We start from the raw sequence: 19,815 nt of genomic DNA, 5'->3' as shown, positions 1-19,815 counted from the left end.
TGGAGGGCACCAGGCTAGCAAAGCCTGTGTTGCTGCATTTAGTTTACAAGTACTTGTGGGCTTCCCACAGGCATCTAGTTGGCCAGTGTGAGAATAGGATGCTGGACAAGATGGGTCATTGGCTCTTTTGGGGATCTTATGAAATGGATTTCAAGTGTATTAGTTTTTAAACCATGGCATGAAAACAAGCACATTTTCCCGATTATAGCAGAGTTTAAATTCACCAAGAATGCTTATTGCTTATTTATATAAGATATTTATGTCCCCCACCCCCCCTCATAACATTTACTCTGGGTCATTTGCAATGTAGTTTTAAACAAACAATAAAATATACAATTAAGGCTGCAGTCTGTAGCCACATAGCTGACAGTGAACTAGCGGGACTCACTCCGGAATAAATATGTACAGGACTGCACTGGACATATGCAGTCCTGTCACTGCAGATGGTGACAGCAGTCACGAAATTAAAAGACGCCTGCTTCTTGGGAGAAAAGCAATGACAAACCTAGACAACATCTTAAAAAGCAGAGACATTACCTTGCCGACAAAGGTCCGTATAGTTAAAGCTATGGTTTTCCCAGTAGTGATGTATGGAAGTGAGAGCTGGGCCATAAAGAAGGCTGATCGTCGAAGAATTGATGCTTTTGAATTATGGTGCTGGAGGAGACTCTTGAGAGTCCCATGGACTGCAAGAAGATCAAACCTATCCATTCTTAAGGAAATCAGCCCTGAGTGCTCACTGGAAGGACAGATCCTGAAGCTGAGTCTCCAATACTTTGGCCACCTCATGAGAACAGAAGACTCCCTGGAAAAGACCCTGATGTTGGGAAAGATTGAGGGCACTAGGAGAAGGGGACGACAGAGGACGAGATGGTTGGACAGTGTTCTCGAAGCTACGAACATGAGTTTGACCAAACTGTGGGAGGCAGTGGAAGACAGGAGTGCCTGGCGTGCTCTGGTCCATGGGGTCACGAAGAGTCGGACACGACTAAACGACTAAACAACAACAACTGCACTGGACAAGTAATAAACAATCCTATGTTCTCTGGGAGGGTGGCTGAGGGGCTGCAGGATGCTGTGGGCACCCTGTTCTGTGGGTGAAGAGGGAGATCCACAGGCAGAGGCCTCCCTGGTATGGTGGTGGAGAGCTCTGGAGCCATTGATCTTCCACTGTGAGTGCTCCACGAAGAATTTGTCCACAAATGGGGTGTGTCAGGGATGGATGAGGGGACACTTTGGAATGGATCCAAAGTCCCCTTCTTCCCCTGGCATCTTGTGCCAGCTCTGGAGCTGTTATGGCTGTTTTCTGTCTCATTGGTATGAATGGGAGCTGGGAATGGAAAAGGTCACTCTCGTGCACACACTCCTCTTTCTCCCTGGCAGCAGTGAGCCAGCAGGACTTAGGAAGTAGTGGCTCCTCTGTGATGGAATCTCCCCACCATCAGCTTTTTTGAACTGCTCTGTAATATAATAATAATAGTAATAATAATAATAATAATATTTTTATTGTTTATACCCTGCTCATCGGGCTGGGTTTCCCCAGCCACTCTGGGCAGTTTATGGCATATCTAAAAACATAATAAAAACACCAAGCGTTAAAAACCTCCCAATACCGGGCTGCCTTCAGATGTCTTCTAAAAGTTGTGTAATTCTTTATCTCCTTGGCATCTGAAGGGAGGGCATTCCACAGAGAGGGTGCCACTACCAAGAAGGCCCTCTGCCTGGTTCCCTGTAACTTCGCTTCTTGCAGTGAGGGAACCAGCAGAAGACTCTCAGAGGAGGACCTCGGTGTCTGATGGGGATGGAGACGTTCCTTCAGGTATATGAACATTTTAGAAGATTTTGAAAGGATAGCAAAAGTGAACATTCCCATACTCTCTTATCTGCCTTTGGCCCAGAGAGAAAACAACAACTAGAAGGCCACTTGCACTGACATGAGATCCATCACCTTCTCATACAAAGATACCCCTAGAATATTAATGTGTTAGTCACAGAAGAACATTAAAGCCACGTATATCTCCATATTATGATGCATTACATTGAGAGATTGGAAAAGGCCAAGGGGCGTTGTGCCAGAGACAACAATTGGATAAGGAACAGGAAAGTAAGACAGCAGTATTGCGTACCATGGGAAAAGGTTTCTAAATATGCTATTGCAATTTACTGCTCTAATGTGGACAAATGTTCAGTACAGCCTCTTCTATAATGATCATTTGGACACCGGGTCTTCAACTGTAACCCATGAATTATGTTACTTTTAAGTCCCATATGGTATCCTGTTCCAGTTTTGGCAATGGGAAATGGAGAGGGGAAGACAGCCAAGGTCATAACACGGTTTTTCCTTAGCCAATAGACCACCTACTGGGAGCTACTGCTTTAACTGTAGTGAGTGCCTTTCCTTTAATGTACTACCCATCCCCACCAATGTGACAGGTAGCAGGTATTTCAGATGGTAGAACATGAGATTCTTAATCTTAGGCTTGTGGGTTCAAGCCCCATGTTGGGCAAAAGATTCCTGCATTGCAGGGGGTTGGACTAGATGGCCCTTGTGGTCCCTTCCAACTCTACAATTTTAGGTATTAACATACCCCTTTCTAAACCCAATTTCTGCTGATCTAGCAGGTAGTGTTGACTAAGGAGCACTGCACCCACTGTACCAAACTGTGGCCCTCCAGGTGTTTTGGCCTACAACTCCCATGATCCCTAGCTAACAGGACCAGTGGTCAGGGATGATGGGAATTGTAGTCCAAAACATCTGGAGGGCCGAAGTTTGGGGATGCCTGCACTGTACATTTCTACCTCTTCTATAATGTACATTGAACATCTTTGGCTAAAAAAGGCATCCTTTGTGTTTCTTTCACTAGTTTCAGAGGCACAGCGGAACAATTTGTATAATATCCAGCTCCACTCACAAACACACCAAACAAATTTGTTCATTCTATAAGAAAATTGTGTCCTCATTTCCATTCATACATCTGTTCTTAGCCAAAGGGCTAATCCAACTCCAAATGGCTTTCTTTCTTTCTCCTCTAGGTCACAGAGACCTGTGGCAAATTGCCCACTGTGACATATTCAGCCTCTGCAACGTATTGTGGGGAAGAAGAGAAACCACTTGTGTTAGAATGGCAATTCTAAAACTGTAGGTTTTGTTGTGGCTGAATGTAGTCAGCATTGAGCTTCATGAAGATAGTTCTGCAAATATTGTCACATTGTGGGTCCTATTTTTAAAAAAATATGTTTTAAGTATGAAGAAAGTCACATTTCAAACCATTTTAAAATGTAGCACCTCAATGTATAAGCTTTATGGACATTTAAATCTGACTCTCCCATGTTCCAAACCACCACTCTTCTTACTTCACCATAAAACAGCACCATAAAACTACCGCAGACGAGGTCTGTGCTTGAACCGCTTTTATGAAATGTAAAATGAATAGACGAAATGGACAAATAGTTGAAAACTTTCCTTCATCACTCGGTTGCTACCTTGCTCTGTATTTTGGAGAAGTCATGTGGCAGCCCACCTTGTGCTGATCATATAGAACTGTCTATATACTTTGGGTTCAACCGCCTACACCTTAGGAGGCCACAAAAAAAAAAATGGAAGTGCAAGAATATTTCAGTCTACTTGCTTTGGAAATGATTTCTAAAGCCAAAATGCAACCACAGGATTGTGACAATCCCAAAGTTAAACACTTTTGAGTCCCATTGATTTATAATGGTAGAAATTTAAGCACACCGCCAGTGTGGTGTAGTGGTTAAGAGCGGCAGACTCGTAATCTGGGGGACCGGGTTCGCGTCTCCGCTCCTCCACATGCAGCTGCTGGGTGACCTTAGGCTAGTCACACTTCTCTGAAGTCTCTCAGCCCCACTCACCTCACAGAGTGTTTGTTGTGGGGGAGGAAGGGAAAGGAGATTGTTAGCCGCTTTGAGACTCCTTCGGGTAGTGATAAAGCGGGATATCAAATCCAAACTCTTCTCTTCTTCTTCTTTCCCTTTGAAACTAACTGAATCTTAATGTGCTTTGGCCCTTAATTTTGGTCCAAGGGTTGGCTATCTTAGCATTGCATGGAGTGCATTCTACCCATTTCCTTGTGTTCTTTGTCCTTGCACGTGCCCCCCCCCATTTTGTTTTCTATGTCTGTAGTGTTTCTAATTATACCTTTTTAAAAAAATCTCACAGCTTTATTGAATACTTACAGACTTTACAATATTTTCTTTCCCTTGCCTTTTATTCTTCTTTATCTGGAATATGTATTAATGATCCTTTCTAACCCCATTGCTCCCTTTTAAATGTTTATTTGTTCTACTTGCCTTGTGGGCAAGTCCTGCTGTATTTCACCCGGTTTTCCCCAGATGTGTTTTCTTCCTTTTGCTCAAGCCTTTTCTCTCTCTATTCTTCTCTCTAGAATTACTCTTTATGACTACCAAGCCATGTGCAAAACAACCAAAGAAAGTAGCGACAGCGCCCATAGCTTACTGGATGTAAGTACAGTTAACATGAACATCCCTACATTGTTGGAGAGAGAGAGAGAGAGAGAGAGAGAGAGAGAGAGAGGAAATGCAGTATATATGTGTTATCTTTACGATACGTCTTCTCAGAAGCCTCAGAAGTCTTCTCATATTGCCTTTCAGCACTCTTCCATATCACGAGAAAAATGGTTTGGAATAAATCAAGACAAATGGGTGGTATTCATCTTAGCCCTTCTCAGAGTAGACCCACTGAAAATAATGACCCTAAGTTTAACTTCAATGGGTCTACTCTGAGTTGCATACCACCCAGTGTGATCCACATTTGCCATTTCCGAAGACTCTACGGTAGCATTTTCTCCCCGACTAGCACTAAAGCTTTGTCGCTGTCTTTGTCTGTTATGAACACCTGCTTTCTGGAGTTTGTAAATTGCCTATAAACATTGGCTATATTTTAAATTACGAGGGGAATTTCAATAGCCCACAGCTTAACATTAAAACCAGCAACACTTCAGCCATTAATGAACAATAGATTCATTTTCTAAGCATCTAACTTGTAGACCTACAAAAAGGCTTCTTCCTCCAGATGCACCTTTATTAAAATTATAAAAAGAGAGGCCTAGTGTATTTTGAGCCTCAGGATTTGCTGCAAGATTTGTGAGTATGGTTAATGAATGGAGGGGGGGCAGATTGTTTGGGTTCAGGGAGGACTAGAGGGGGAAGAAGAAAAAGTGGTAGCCCCATTGCACAAGCATATTTTCATCGTGCAAGCAGACTGCCACAACTAGATCTCACCCCAAAATGGCAGTTATATAGCATGAATATTTTTAATTCACTTGCAATAGAATCCTTGCCTATTTATTAGTCATCAATGTGATGGTTGCTGAAACTGTCAACAGAATATGAGTAGAATTCTGTAAAATTATGAAGCTCTGTAGATTAGTAAGCTTAGTTTTGTACCTACCATTTCTTAAATTTGAAAACACAAAGTGATGGAAGCACACCAAACCTTCACCGTTTATTATATACAATAAAATGGAATGTTTTTTTGGCTTATGATTGAATATTTTGAGAGAACTGAGAAACAGACTTAAGTATTTTCTTCAGTTTTGGGTGATTTTTCTTCAGAAGCAAAAATAAATAAAAATGTCGCAATGGAAAGAATTTTGTTTTCTACCTCGGCCTAACCTTCATTAGAAATCATTAGCTTCACTGTTTTATGATCCATCATGTTCTTTTTAGAATAGAAAAAGTAAGGTAAGGAAGTATACAAGGCTTTGTTTTCTACTTTTTCATTCCACTTACTGCTGGTTTCAGAGCTAATCATTTCAGGTAGACGTCATCACTGGTAGACGTCTGGTGGTGTCTTTTCCTCTGACAAAATGTATCCACCAGTAGATTCCTCATCCTTCCTGCAGATCTTTGCACTTCCCAGAATCTGCTCCTGAGCTCAAGCCTGGGAAATAGTAGCCACTGAATGATTAAAAAATAATAATCAAATACTCATTTTAGTCATTTCCCTTCTGGGCCACTGATTATATTGATCATCATTTGTTTAAAAATGTATTACAAAATTAACTGAACCACAAAATCTTGAAGGGGTGGTATTTACCACCAAAAGACTATATGTTCTTGAAATATTACATAAATCCATCACTTGGTGCACTTAAATATTATATATTCTAGTCTTTTGATTAAACAAATTGCTTCTCTCCAGCCTTATAAAGCTTTCTTTGCTGCAATAAAATGGATTGTGACTGAACTAGTCTTGTAAGTAACACTTACTAAGATTTGAAGATTATTTGTACCTTTCCATCTTGCATGTTTTTTCATGTATACAGCAATTTGCCTCGATTTTCAAATCTCCTGTGCATAATTTCAGAACATGCTTAAAACCTGTTTTTGTGATGTAGTCATTTCCAACATGCAAACTAAATTTATTATTGTGGTTGCAGTGAAATCTAATATGAATATTTGGCTGTTTCCAGTGCTGCTTGGGTGGGCTGTTCCCAAGCAAGTATACTTTTTCAGAGGATCTTCTCTTCTGCAGTTTCATAAGGGATTCAAACACATAGGCTGTCACACCTGAAGCTTATGCAAGCTCTATCTGTGTTTCTTACATTATAATAAAGTCTTGTCATTATCTAATAATATTTAAAATGAAAATGGACAAATGTTTGAGTAGTTTCAACCACACTAAGATAGTACAAAACACCTTTAACATTTTTATTATAATCTTATCTGCAAACCAATGAATATATATATGATTGACCTGGTTTTGCAAACTTCCAGCATGCAGTTTTTAAGCTGAATTTCTTGAAAGGAACAAAAAAAATATGTGTGGGTGTGTTTACTAATTGCCAATGAAATTCTTTGTAAAATTCAAAATCAAAATTTAGTGATCACTAAGATCAAGTTGAAGAAAGCAATATGCACCCTACATAGTTATGATCAAAAACATTGTTTTTTATAGCAAGGATGGATGCTGGACTACAACTTCCATCATCCCTGACCATAGATCATATTGGTTGGGGCTGATGGGAGTTGAAGTCCAGTAACATCTAGGATGCCAGTGTCGTACCATAGCATAGAATGAAGGCTAGAATGGGAATAATCATTTCTTCTTTTGTACCACAGCAATGAAGGTTTGTACCACAGCCATGGAATTTTAATACAGGAGCAATGAAAGTTCAATCTACATATTATTTTTAATTAGAGAATCAAAATAGACAGTACTGAAAAATAACTCTGCAACATATCTGAAAGCTAAGATAGCTGAAGACTGCCAAACACTAGAAACTATGAGATGTTTTACCTATGGAATCTCTTGGTTATACAATGGAATACCAATTTTAGCAGAATTTGGAATGGCAGGATCAAGTCAACTGGGTTAAAATTAACAACCGTAGAAAAGAGTTCATCTTAAGCTACATTTATCTTTATTTTGAATAGAATGAAAGGAATCCTGTTACTGACAGCTAATGGTATGAACATGCCAGATGTAATCATTTGATATATTTGATCTTTTGTGGTTTAGGTTTCTGGTGGAATTTAATCTATGCAATTGGTGGCATTCAGATCTAACAACAAAGGGTAAGCACGCTTTGTATTCATGGCGACATTAACAAATATGTTCTTTGCTTTTATAAACACAAGGCAGCATTCCAAAAGATCCATGGAACTCCATGTGTGCAGGCACTTCCAGTTTTCTGCTATGAGAAGGGAAGCCTGCCATGCACAGGGACATTTTCCATTGCACATGCGGGCTTCTGATGACAGGCATTGGCTACAGTCCTGAAACCTGTGGGTCAAGCATAGTAAGATGATGGAGACTACTTAAGGGTAAGTGGTTTGAAGACTGCAGCCAAAGCCCATTACATTATCTTATGGCAGCCTTGCTTGAAAACTGCAGTGAGATTACAGTGCATAAAGCAAAATGTTTAACCATTTGGAATAACACTTTCATTTTTCAGCAAAGGCAAAAGAGAATATTGTAGAGCAAAACTTATTTCCTCCTTTGGTCCAATATGATTCTCTAGATTGCAGATCATTTTTTTTCTCTTACAGCACAATCCTATGCATGGGTACTCAAAAGGAAATCCTATTGAGTTCAGTAGGACTTGTTCCCAAGTAATTATGTCTAGGATTGTAGCCACAGTGAGCTTTGTAGCTTTCTTACCTGTTGATTTATTGTAGTTATTTCATTCATTGGGCTCAAGGGACAGTAAGGCTTCTGTCAGCAGAAGGGAGAGGGAAGCAGTTTTCAGCAGTTCCACCTCCTTCTTGCAACGCTTCTGCACACTCCCTAAATATTCTCCAGAGGGTTGTGGGGGGCAAAGAGAAAGGGGGACCAATGCAAATTGCTGATCTTCCCATTCCAGGGCTGGAAACGGTATTCCCAGCTGAGCAATCTGGGAAGAGCTCCTTATTTGTCCCTTCTCCCAGACACTGAACTTAGAGCAGAGCAGAAATTTCCCATAACTCATTTCCCCCCCTGATAAAATTGCAAAGACTTTTCTTTTTCTCATCCCAGGGCCCCCTGGCGCAAAAAAGTCCACTTTGCAAAACTACCTGAATATTTCCCCCCTGGGAAAACCCTAAATCCAGGGGTGTGAAATGGTAAATAGATTGCCAAAGCTATTGCTGCTGCTGCCACTTAAAAAAAAACAAACCTTTAGACAAAATAAATAAACTGTTCATGGTGACCTCCACGCCTGAAAAGCTGTTGGAGACTTTCTTCTCCCAATGGAGAAATTGAGTGAAATCATGCGCCCAAGCAGGGCTTTTTCTCAGGGAGAAACTCACAGGAACTCAGTTTGGCACCTCTCATGTGGGCGCCATTGCTACTCTAAGAAAACAAAGGAGGTGTTTATGGTTCTAGAAAAATAGCACTGCCCCCAAGTTCCCTCACCACATATAAAGTGGAGGAATTAGAGGTTAGATTGCCATCTGTCTAAGATGCTTTAGTTGATATTCATCCATTGGACTAGATGACCCCCCAGGCTCCCTTCCAGCTCTTCAATTCTATGAATCTCCTGGACCAGGGATAGTTTTAGCTCCTGTTCTAGTGATCCCTGAGGGTACCTTTTTTAGTTTCTCCCACGTGATTGAATGAGATGTGTGTCTTTGGGGCAAACCACTGCATTACCGTAGACAAAGAGGGAAAGATCTGCCCTCTATCCTTGAGTCACAGCTCCTGGTGCAGCTCCTCCTACCTGGGGGGGGGGGGTCCTACAGGGAAATGCAAAGTGCAGCAGACCATCTGGGCTGTGATCTTGGTCATTTTGCTAGCATTTCCAGCATTGGCAGTCTGCTAGGAGAATGTAGCACACAGCAGCTGAATGTAGCCCTCTGATGCTCTTCTGGTCTGCTGGATTGGGGCAGTACTGATCAAATCATGCAGTGTCCTTATGCGACCCCTGCCCCGCCCCCCTCCCAATGGCACACGTTACGCTGCCCAATGAAATGTCCTTTCGGCCCGTGACTTTCTTCCTCAAAACAAATAGAAATAAATGTGTGTTGCCACTGTAACAGTGTTATTACCTTGCAACCTTCCTTAAGGGCAAAGGTTTGCCATTACCTCACTAGATAAAGATACTGAGCCTGAGGGGTATTCATTCACATTATAGCTGGAAGCAGAGCATGTAATTATACACTTCACCTGATCCCTTTCTTTAATTACCAGGAGACTGGAAAGTACCCCCTCATCCTGATCACTAGAAAGGTATCATTTTAATGCAGCTTGTGTCTATAGTTTAGAAGTGGGTGAGCTGGCAGTGATATGGAAGGTGGCTAGCAGGCATTAAAGAGAGCAGGTTCAGAAACTAGAACATGGATGGGGAAACTGTGGCCTTCCAGATGTTGTTGGACTCCAGCTCCTATCAGTCCCTGTCACCGTGAATGATAGGAGCTGGAGCCCAACAAAGTCTGGGAGCACCGAGTCCCTATGCCTGAGTTGTCTTCCTCTCTTTCTATTCTATTGAGAATCAAATCAACTGCGTCTACTTTCCTGAACAGAGCGCTCAAAGTACCCCAATCCTTGTGTTGTGGTTGTGAGAAATATTCCTGGAATTATTCCTTTATGATGCTTGCGATCCACGTTTTGATCTGTAAAATTGATGGCGACTTAGGTGGCTCCTATTGGCCACACATCCAGTCTCCAATCAGGGCTCACAACTGCAAGAATCCTATGGCATCAGGTACTCCCAGACCAACTAAGGGGTAGCCAGTATATGGCATAAAGAATGGAGATGATTGGGCAGAAATGAGAATGTGTGTGTTCACATCCGTTGTCAAGTATACGTGAAAAGAATGTGGGGGACCCCCTGCAAGTGCATTTTATTTTGGATACGTTCATCAATTTAAAAGATTTTGCCTTCAGTTGAGTTTTTCAGATGAGAGCTAATTGTGGATACTCTAGCAATTATAATAAAATACTATTGGTTAGGCACTCTTGTCAAACTCTACGAAAATACTGTTATATAGCAGGGGGTGCCTAACCTTTTGGGGGCAGAGGGACATATTGACCCATGGTCAGCTGTCTGGGAGCCGCATATCAAAGCAAGCATGCAAAAATATTTATTTTTTAAAACACACATTTTAGAGATATTGGGAGGGAATACAATTTCCCCCCCCCATCATATTAGGGGACCCATTGGAGCAGCAAAAAGAAAAAAAACTAATAACTTTTAAAACAAATTTGAAATTGACAATTTTTACTGGGTCTTGGGGGCCACCAAAAACCCCTTGGGGGACATATGCAGTCTGCAGATCACAGGTTAAACCACCTCTGTGGTACAGCCTTCAGCCTTATCTAGTCTGTTCACACTGTTCTTCCCAGCCTCTGTGATGCTGCCAGAATGAGCACAGCAGCAAGTGTATGCCAGCTAACTGGGCTTTGTTGGTCAGAGAGTGCGTTTACAGCACCTTCAGCCCTGTTGTTTTGTATACTAGAAACTAAAGTCACATTTGTTCATGCACATACAGTAGTTTCACTTCGGAAATGTTTGTGCACCCTAGGTTAGCGAAGGGCAAATTGTGAATATCTAGTTTAATAACATCCCCTAGAAAAATAACATCCTCTTCATAAATGGATTTGTTAATTGTAAAATAAAGTTTATGCATTACCTATATAAATCACAGGGTGGCAGAAGCAGAGTAATGTTTTCATCCACTGTAAGGCGTTTGATATAGTATCTTACACTGTACGATTCTGAGTGAAGTTATTACCAAATTCCATCAATCTCTTTTATTTGCTTTAGCTCAGAGATTGAAACAAACCCTAGAGCCTTGTGACACCGAATACCCAGCCTTTGTTTCTGAACGCACAATCAAGGAGACCACTGGCAATATTGATTGCGATGATTGTTTCAAGTAAGTACTTTAATTCTTACTGGTTGTGAAATTCTAAACTTCACACCAAAATCTGCGCTACAAACTGCTGCAATTAGTCTAGTCTAATTCTGGGAGAATGGATAATGGTTAAAGTTTGATGTTCATAAATTTGTCAAGGAGACCAGGCAATGTGTTGGCTATATATAAAAATATGAGTTACCCTAGCTTATTGAAAGAGACTTATGTGTGGTCCTAGGCACCAGGACTCTGCTGGTCCAAAGAGTCAACAATAGCAACTAGTTGCATCACATGCTTGATCTGGGTCTGATCCCATATTCAAATCACCATATCACCATCTGACTTATTAGCTTATTAGGTAAAAGGTAAAGGGGCCCCTGACCATCAGGTCCAGTCGTGGGGTTGCGGTGCTCATCTCGCTCTATAGGCCGAGGGAGCCGGTGTTTGTCCGCAGACAGCTTCCAGGTCATGTGGCCAGCATGACAAAGCTGCTTCTGGCGAACCAGAGCAGCGCACAGAAACGCCGTTTACCTTCCCGCCGGAGCGGTCCCTATTTATCTACTTGCACTTTGATGTGCCTTTGAACTGCTAGGTGGGCAGGAGCGGGGACTGAGCAATGGGAGCTCACCCCGCCGCGGGGATTCAAACCGCCGACCTTCTGATCGGCAAGCCCTAGGCTCTGTGGTTTAACCCACAGCGCCACCTGGGTCCCATTAGCTTATTAACTAGTTATAAATTGCAGTTCTCCTAGCGGCTAACTTTGCAATCTATCAACAAACCCGGTGTCCACATTGTTTCTAAAACTGTTCTGAAGCTCTTATCACAGATGAATAGTCCCATTGCAGGTGCCTCACAACCTAGGGAACAGCTACACAGCCAACCTTTCTTCTGATTTCAGGATGCAGAGTTCAAAGTTGGATAGAGTGTTGAGTCCTTGTGTCTGAATTGACAATGTCAGCTTTATTGAGCAGTTTCTGTTAGTCCCTTAATGAAGTTTGTTGATCAAAGCCTCCTCAGCTTATTGTTAAGAATTTGTATCAATTTCAGTATTGCTAGCCAAGGGCCAACGTTGCTAAATAAAATGTACAATTCACTGTATATTATTTATATGTGTGCATGATATAAGATTTTCCAAGTACAGGGTAAATTTTCTGGAGTTTGGCTCTGTAGCCTCAAATTGCACCAAGCATAGAGGAATTAAAAATCCATTTTTCAACCCTCTTTCTGTTAGTTTTAGCTGTATTTTCAGCTATAGAGGAGCTACAGTCACAAGAAGATAGGGACCTCTCTTTCAAATAACTTAGGCAACTGCATCACAGGGTTGGACTAGATGACCCTCGGTGTCCTTTCCAACTCAATAATTCTATGATTCTGTGTTTGCTTAGTTTTTCTCCACATCTTAGTTTTTCTCCAGACTACTTTATCATGCCTCAGAACACAATACTCAGGAACCACATCCACATGAAAGTTCTCTCAATACACTTTTTGTATACACTTTTGCCTATTATATGCATTCTTGCAACCAATTTTCCTGCATAACAATTTTGAATTTTACTTTTAGTAATATTTTTTCTTGCACACCTGCCCCCTAGAATACACTTTTATTTGCATTTTTTTGTTGGATAGCTGCATAATAAAATTTGGAGGTGCATGTATTTCAAAAGATGGGTTTTTTGTATATTGGTTCAGTGAAAATTACTGGATTTTTATTAAAATGTGAACTACATAAATTTCACCCCCATCCTTACCTGGGATTAACATGCCTTGAAATCACTGGGACAGACTTCGAAGTAAACATACATGTGATTGCAGTATACATTATGGATTGCAAGTTTCATGTACGATATTCAAAACTACTGGTTGATTTACCAGAATCAAGTGGAATGTTTTCCTTGTAGGGGTTAGGGAGAAGTGTGAAATGCTAGATGAGACATTTTCTTTGCAAGACAGAAAGATGGGCCGTTGTTGTTGTTGTTTATCCACTCTTCACCTTAAGGGGTGGGTTACAACAATATAAAGTACAGTTTTAAACAGTTTTATAACTTGCAATTAAAAATGCCATCACAAAAAATAGAATATAAACCATCTATGTGAACAGATGAAGGGCAGTATAATAGTAGTAGCAGTAGCTGTAGCAGTAATAATAATAATAATAATAATAATATAATATCATTTGCTAAAGGCCAGGATTTTCATCAGCCATATCTCAGTTCAAGGATGATCACAAAAAATGTTTGTTTTATGAGTCATAAGTAGATCATGATACTCTTAATCTCAGGGTTGTGGGATTGAGCTCTATACTGGGCAAAATATTCCTGCACTGCAGGGAGTTGGACTAGATTATCCTTGTCGTCCCTTTCAGCTCCACAGTTCTATGATTCTATTCTTCATACTCTGCACTTTTGGTCCTAAGCAAAGAATAAGGTTAATAAGATTGCACAAAAATAGGAGTGCTGTAATGAAAACATTACAGAGTGTGTGTGTGTGTGGCTTATCAGAGACACTGGGCCAAGAAGGCCTCCCTCAAGAGATAAATCAGTGTTTGTGGCATTGTCCACAACTGAAAAGGAATCCAAGTTACCCTGAGTGTTGCATCTTGAAACCAGGCATTTGACATGGGAAGCATATAAATTCAGCATGAAAACATTTTTTGGAAAACAAGGATTGTGCTGTAAAGGGATAATTGTAATGGTTAATTTTCTGATGCTAGCAAATCTGTCTTGTTGCTAGCATGTAGCCCTAGTGTGCTGAGTAATAAAGATGAGGCAAGCCTTAAAACATGTCCTGACAGTAAGAGCTGTTCGACAGTGGAATTTGCTGCCAAGAAGTGTGGTGGAGTCTCCTTCTTTGGAGGTCTTTAAGCAGAGGCTTGACAGCCATATGTCAAGAATGCTTTGATGGTGTTTCCTGCTTGGCAGGGGGTTGGACTGGATGGCCCTTGTGGTCTCTTCCAACTCTATGAGTCTATGATTCTATGATTCTATGTCATTTATCTTAATTCTAGTGAAGGACTTGTCGGTGGCTTTTGTATTTCTCTTGTTGAGAACGTCAGAAATGTGCCTGAATACTAAATTTTCATATGGCACAACTACTACATTTTTAAAGCTTTTTGAGAGTGGCATTGCAATCCGAAGGTCACCAGGCGACTTTCCGTTGTGTTGCTCTACTTCTGAGGTCATGAGGGGACAAACCGAGAGCTGGCAAGTTCGAGGCTTGTGGCTTCAGAATGTAATATTTCATGTTGATCTAAGGGGAAAGCTACTTGGATCCAAAAATGGGACCACGATCAGAAGGTCCAGTGTCCTTGGAATGCACTCTCACTGTTTGAAGCTAATGGCTGTCAGCTGTCAAACCACACATTACTCATCAAGTTGCACTTTGTTCTCCTATGTGACCATTTATTTGCATCCACCAAGAATCAACTAAACAAGTGAAGATTCATAGTTTTAAAGTTTTGTATCTTAAGACATATTTCTAGGATATGTAGACCTCATTGCTAAATGGAACTATATGGACACATGTGGCTTTGTGAAGTTCTACCCACAGGCGTAAGATATCTCCACAAGAGAATGACTAATGTTACCCAATAACATCTGCGTCAATTGTTTGAGTTTCCAGCAAAGTCAGTCCTAAGAAGGATTTCCACTGTGTTACATCTTTATGCCTAAATATACCAACCTAGGAAGGAGCAGGGGCAGACTTTGGTCTTTCAAATTTCAATGGTTCCCTGTGTAAGGCCAAAATTCAGCGCTCCCCCACCCCCCCACCTCTTACCTTCTGTGCTGCCTAAATTCACTACGTCATAGTTGCAGCACTCCCTAGGCTCAGCACCCAGTGCAGTGAAACTAGACACACTGCCCTAAATCCGCCTCTGGAATGTGAAAAGGTTAACTGGACTGGCCTTCCTTAAATGAGATTTGAGGGGATACAGGCACTTCTCAATTTAAAAAAGGGATTATGTTCCAAGGCACCATGCATTTAAGTGAAATCGTGCATATTTGGAACAACATTGAAAAAGCCTGTGAACATCTCATTCTGCCCCTGCCCTGTTCTGGCCCTTTTTGTTATGTTTTTAGGTCACCTCCCTGCATGTGCAGGGCCGGCTCTAAGGCAAGCCGGGGGGGGCACCGGGCTGCCAGGGGGGGCGCCGTGTGGCTGTGCCCACTGCAGCGATGCTGCGCCTGCCCACCCGCCGCGGTGAGAAATGGGTCGGGCAGGGGGGCGCCGGAGCGATCATCGCACCACGGCGCCCGGGCGCCCGATATGCTTAAGACGGCCCTGTGTGTGTGTGCAGTTGCTCTCATATTGGACCCAAAATGGTCGCAGCCTGTATTTTAAGTCAATACAATTAGTGTGATATTTTCCACTTAGTGTGTATTAGTGGATGCATGAGGAAGGAAAAGCAAAGTGAGATGAACTACCATTTCCCTTCTTAGCTTGTGATGGCGGGACAAATGTGTGGGTGGAGTGGCATTATTTGTCCTCCTCTGTCCTTTCCTAGAGTTTTCTTCTACAGTCCAATCCCAATGTTTTCTTGATTTAGGTCCTTGTGAACAATACGAAGGCATGCATCTTTGTGCTGTCCTAGACATAGGCATAGGATTTCCTCACAAAATAATGTTCAGTATATCCCAATAACCTCTGGGTTAATGTCTGCTTTGTGTTTGCTTTTTTGTGGGAAAGTATTTCCCCTATACCATTATATCTTTATGCCTGAAGTATATGTAAATGCTTTCTTACACCCTCAAATGATGGCAGGCCACAGAGTTTTCTTTGGTGGTGCAGAGGGGCCCAATGAGGTTGGTTCTCCACTGCCAACATAAGGCATCTCTTCTTTCAGAGGGGGAGATACAGAACTTCCTGTGGTCTCCAGAATGCCCTTGCAAGGGCCATAGGCTTCCAGGCCCTGGTGCCAAACTAGGCTTCCCTTTCTCATAGAGCTGAGAACTCTGAAAAGCATTCACAATGCAACCCTAAGCATGCATACTCTGAAACAAATTCCACTCAATTGAATGAGTCCTGCTCACTTGTAAGTGTGTTTAGGATGACAGCCTTTCATTATTATTGCAATATTCAAAAAGGCTTCAATTAAATGAAGAAAAGATTTGATTTAACAGGGCTAGTTTTCTCCCCAGATGAAAGACAGAAATCCAGCCGACTCTTTTAAAGACAATTTCAGGTCAAACAGAATAATATAATTCAGCAGTACTTGGATGAAGTGAGTTGGAAACTGAGTTTACTGAAAATTATAGTATTTTAAAAAATAATAAACTAAGATAATTTTCATAGAAAATCATTTTGAGTTCCATAGTGGAAAGAAAACCTCCCTATGTTAGTAATACTCTAATCTCAAGACACTCATTATTTTTCTCTGGAAGCAATGGTAAACCAAAAAGAAATGATTTTGAGTAAGTGTTAGAGGCTCATAGGAACACTTTCGTTCACTGTGTAATTTATTCAATTACTGTCATTAACAATCAACAAATTATGACTTTGGGCAGATTCAAATGTTCTGTTTCTGACAGCATAGTGCTTTCACATGACTTTCTTAGTTCAGAATTCATAGGAAAGGGAGATTTCTTATATAAAGATTCCCTGCATTAAAACTGCATCCTACAACCGGGTTAAGCACTTCTCCCTAATCTATAATGATGAAATGTGATGCCTAATATTGTTGCTGACATATTGGCATATGAATTTTGAGGTGGTGCCCCTAGGTCCAGTGAGGTACCACATCTGGAAGAGTAAACTTAAATTAGCCCCCTGACACCACCTCTTTCTAAATGTTTTATTAATCTGGCTTGAAAGCCTTTGCAGACGCACTTTCTGACCCTCTCCCAAGTCCTACTCATGCAACAACATTCAGTTGGGTGCATTTTATGTAATGGGCCAGTTAATTATGACATTTTCTGCCTTTATAGTTTTACTTATTTAATGAAATTTGTATAGTGCTTTGCTGTAAGTCAGTGTCCAAGTGTTTGCCCGTTTTGTTTTGCTGTACACTGCTTAGATGTTTTCTGTACGCTATATAAATATTTTTTATAAAGAAATAAAAAACTTAATGGTGCTGAGTGAATAAGGTGGTGGAGGGGCATAGCAGTGACAGGCCCTACCCCAGCTTACGAGCATTCAGTTGGATCCAGTTGGACCTATACAGGTGTGGAACTTTCTAGCCTTCCTCAGGTATTTGGGTGACCATGTGAGGACTCAAACTGCCCCACGCACTGGCCTTGCTTCCAGTGACCCTGTGAGTACCAGGCCTGCCCTCTCTCCTTTTCCCACCCTAAAGCTCCAAAGGGTGAGTCTAACCGTGATGTTGTCCTCTCTGTGGTCAGAAATCAAGATTCCTGATCAAAGTGAGACTCCTTCCCCCCCCCAAAAAAAATATTTATTATTTTGTAACACACAAAGACAAAAAAATAGACAAAATACAAGAAATACAAAATACAAAAAGTACCAAATACAAAAAATACAAAAAGACAAAAAAAGAAAAAGAAAAATTCCAAAACTTCAATTTGTATCAATTCTAGTGGCTGTGACTTCCTCATGCCCCTTCCAACTGTGTTACATTGTAAATCCTCTGTAGTAATTTCTAAGTCTTGTTCTTATACCTTATTTACCTTATAACTATTCTTTTTCTAATCTTATATCATAACACAAAATCTTACACATATTCTTGTTCTTATACCTTGTTTACCTTATAACTATTCTTTTTCTAATCTTATATCATAACACAAAATCTTACACATACTGCTTATTTATAACTACACATCCATATCAATATTTATCTAAACTTATATTATTTCTACAACCTCCCTGTACCTCCTAAACTTCTATTAATTCTTTTCAATGATATGTTTATTTCTTAAATACACTTTGAATTTTTTTCAATCTTCTTCCACCACTTCTTCCCTCTGGTCTCGGAGTCTCCCGGTTAACTCTGCCAGTTCCATAAATTCTGTCATCTCCTTCTGCCATTCATCTATCGTTGGTAATTCTTCGTTCTTCCAATTCTTCGCTAATAATATTCTTGCTGCTCAAAGTGAGACTCCTAACTGCATTCAGCTGAATGCAGACCTTCATTCTCAATGCACATACATCAGGGGGAAAGTTGAATGTATTGGGGTTGGGGTGCGCTTTTTACATGCATTCACCCCAGTGCTGGTAGAGGATTTCTCCCTATGACTAGGAGCCCCAACTGATTGAAAAGAGGCCTACTTGCACATATTGAACTAAATGTTAATCCTCCCAACCAAAGCTTCATCCACCATAGTTAACATGTGAACAGCTGTACTCTCATGGGTTCAGTCGCCCTTCAGGAAACTGCAATATAGTAAGTGGCCTCATCTCAACCAAGTGTGATGCAGTTGCTAGTTTCTTAGGCTTGGAAGAAGAAAACCCAGGATCGAAACCTGGAAATAATTAATCTAGTCCTCAACATCCAATACATGGGTGTGGGTTACTTTTCTTTCTTTCCACTTGATATGAAGAAATAACTTGCACTTCATGATGTGCAATGTTTAAATTATTTTCCAAAATATAGACGCATTAGAGAATGTAGGAGCCTGAAAGAAAATAAGGATTATATAAGAATGCCATTATGGTTATGGTTTGGCTGCCCCAGTCGATATTTTTTGTCATCCTATATCCCACTGATTATGAATCTTTTAAATCTTCTACTTAAAAAGCAATTGAAAACAAGCTGGCCTATATTTTTTTAAGCATTGGGGGCTGTCAACAAGAACACAAAACTGGATTGCTTTTTAGCATTTTCCAGTAAGTTATTCTTGTTCATTTAAAATGTCGTTTTTAAAAGTAGATTCACACTATTATACTATCGACAGAATAAGGTGGCGGTCCCAATCCAGCAAAAATGAACTGACTGTTCAACTCTAAGTATGGTTGTTCAGAAACAAGTTGCAGTGAGCGTATTGGGCCTTAGTCCCAAGTAAGTGTGTTAAGGATTGCAGCCTCAGCCACTTTGAAAGCAAAACAGGTATTAGACTGGTTTCAGCAGAGTTGTTTCATTCAGTTCAAGTTGTTTCATTGGTGTAGTCACAACTCGCTTTAGCTGAATCAAAACTAAAGTTTTTTTTTATAATAATAAAAAAATACATTTTAAAGCTGTGCGCTGGTAGAAGCAGGAAAGCAATTAGGTTTTCCTGCAACACAATCTTTAGAGTAAAATCTTGATCCTATGGAGAAGAAAAATGAGCACATCTCACAGACCAGCCTCGGTAACATATGAACATTCAGTCAAAAGGCCTAGATGGTGCCAAGAAGGCTGGGCGCTTTTGCGAGCTGTTGGGCAAGAGAGGCAGAGAAGGAAAATTCCCTGCCCCAATTGGCGCATTTCTATGGTGGCCTGAGTGAGTGAGTGGGCAGGGCTTGATCCCTAGTTAAGGGACAATCTGCCTTCCCTCCAGCGTCTCTGTTTGCAGCAGCACTCATCCCTCCTTGCCTGTCTCCCAGTAGGGGGCCATGTAGGAATTTTTC

The 19,815-nt window shown here is 41.0% G+C and overlaps 1 protein-coding gene across 4 annotated transcripts in view; it reads left to right on the top strand.

The window, feature by feature from the left end:
* CACNA2D3 (calcium voltage-gated channel auxiliary subunit alpha2delta 3) overlaps positions 1 to 19,815 on the top strand; it is a 511,446-nt gene that overhangs the window by 462,841 nt on the left and 28,790 nt on the right. For 2 of the 4 annotated variants that reach the window (XM_060271434.1, XM_060271432.1), the window contains 4 exons: positions 4,407 to 4,482; positions 6,185 to 6,237; positions 7,505 to 7,560; positions 11,229 to 11,340. In XM_060271434.1, coding sequence (XP_060127417.1) covers positions 4,407 to 4,482; positions 6,185 to 6,237; positions 7,505 to 7,560; positions 11,229 to 11,340 — 297 coding nt within the window. Of the gene's footprint in view, positions 1 to 4,406; positions 4,483 to 6,184; positions 6,238 to 7,504; positions 7,561 to 11,228; positions 11,341 to 19,815 lie in introns of those variants that run through there. The other 2 variants (XM_060271436.1, XM_060271435.1) reach the window with 2 other exon arrangements.

This window comes from Zootoca vivipara, chromosome 2, assembly GCF_963506605.1.
Source record: "Zootoca vivipara chromosome 2, rZooViv1.1, whole genome shotgun sequence".
NCBI classification, from domain to species: domain Eukaryota; kingdom Metazoa; phylum Chordata; class Lepidosauria; order Squamata; family Lacertidae; genus Zootoca; species Zootoca vivipara.
The sequence above is the reverse complement of the archived record's forward strand: the minus strand, read 5'-3'. Positions and strand labels throughout refer to the sequence as shown.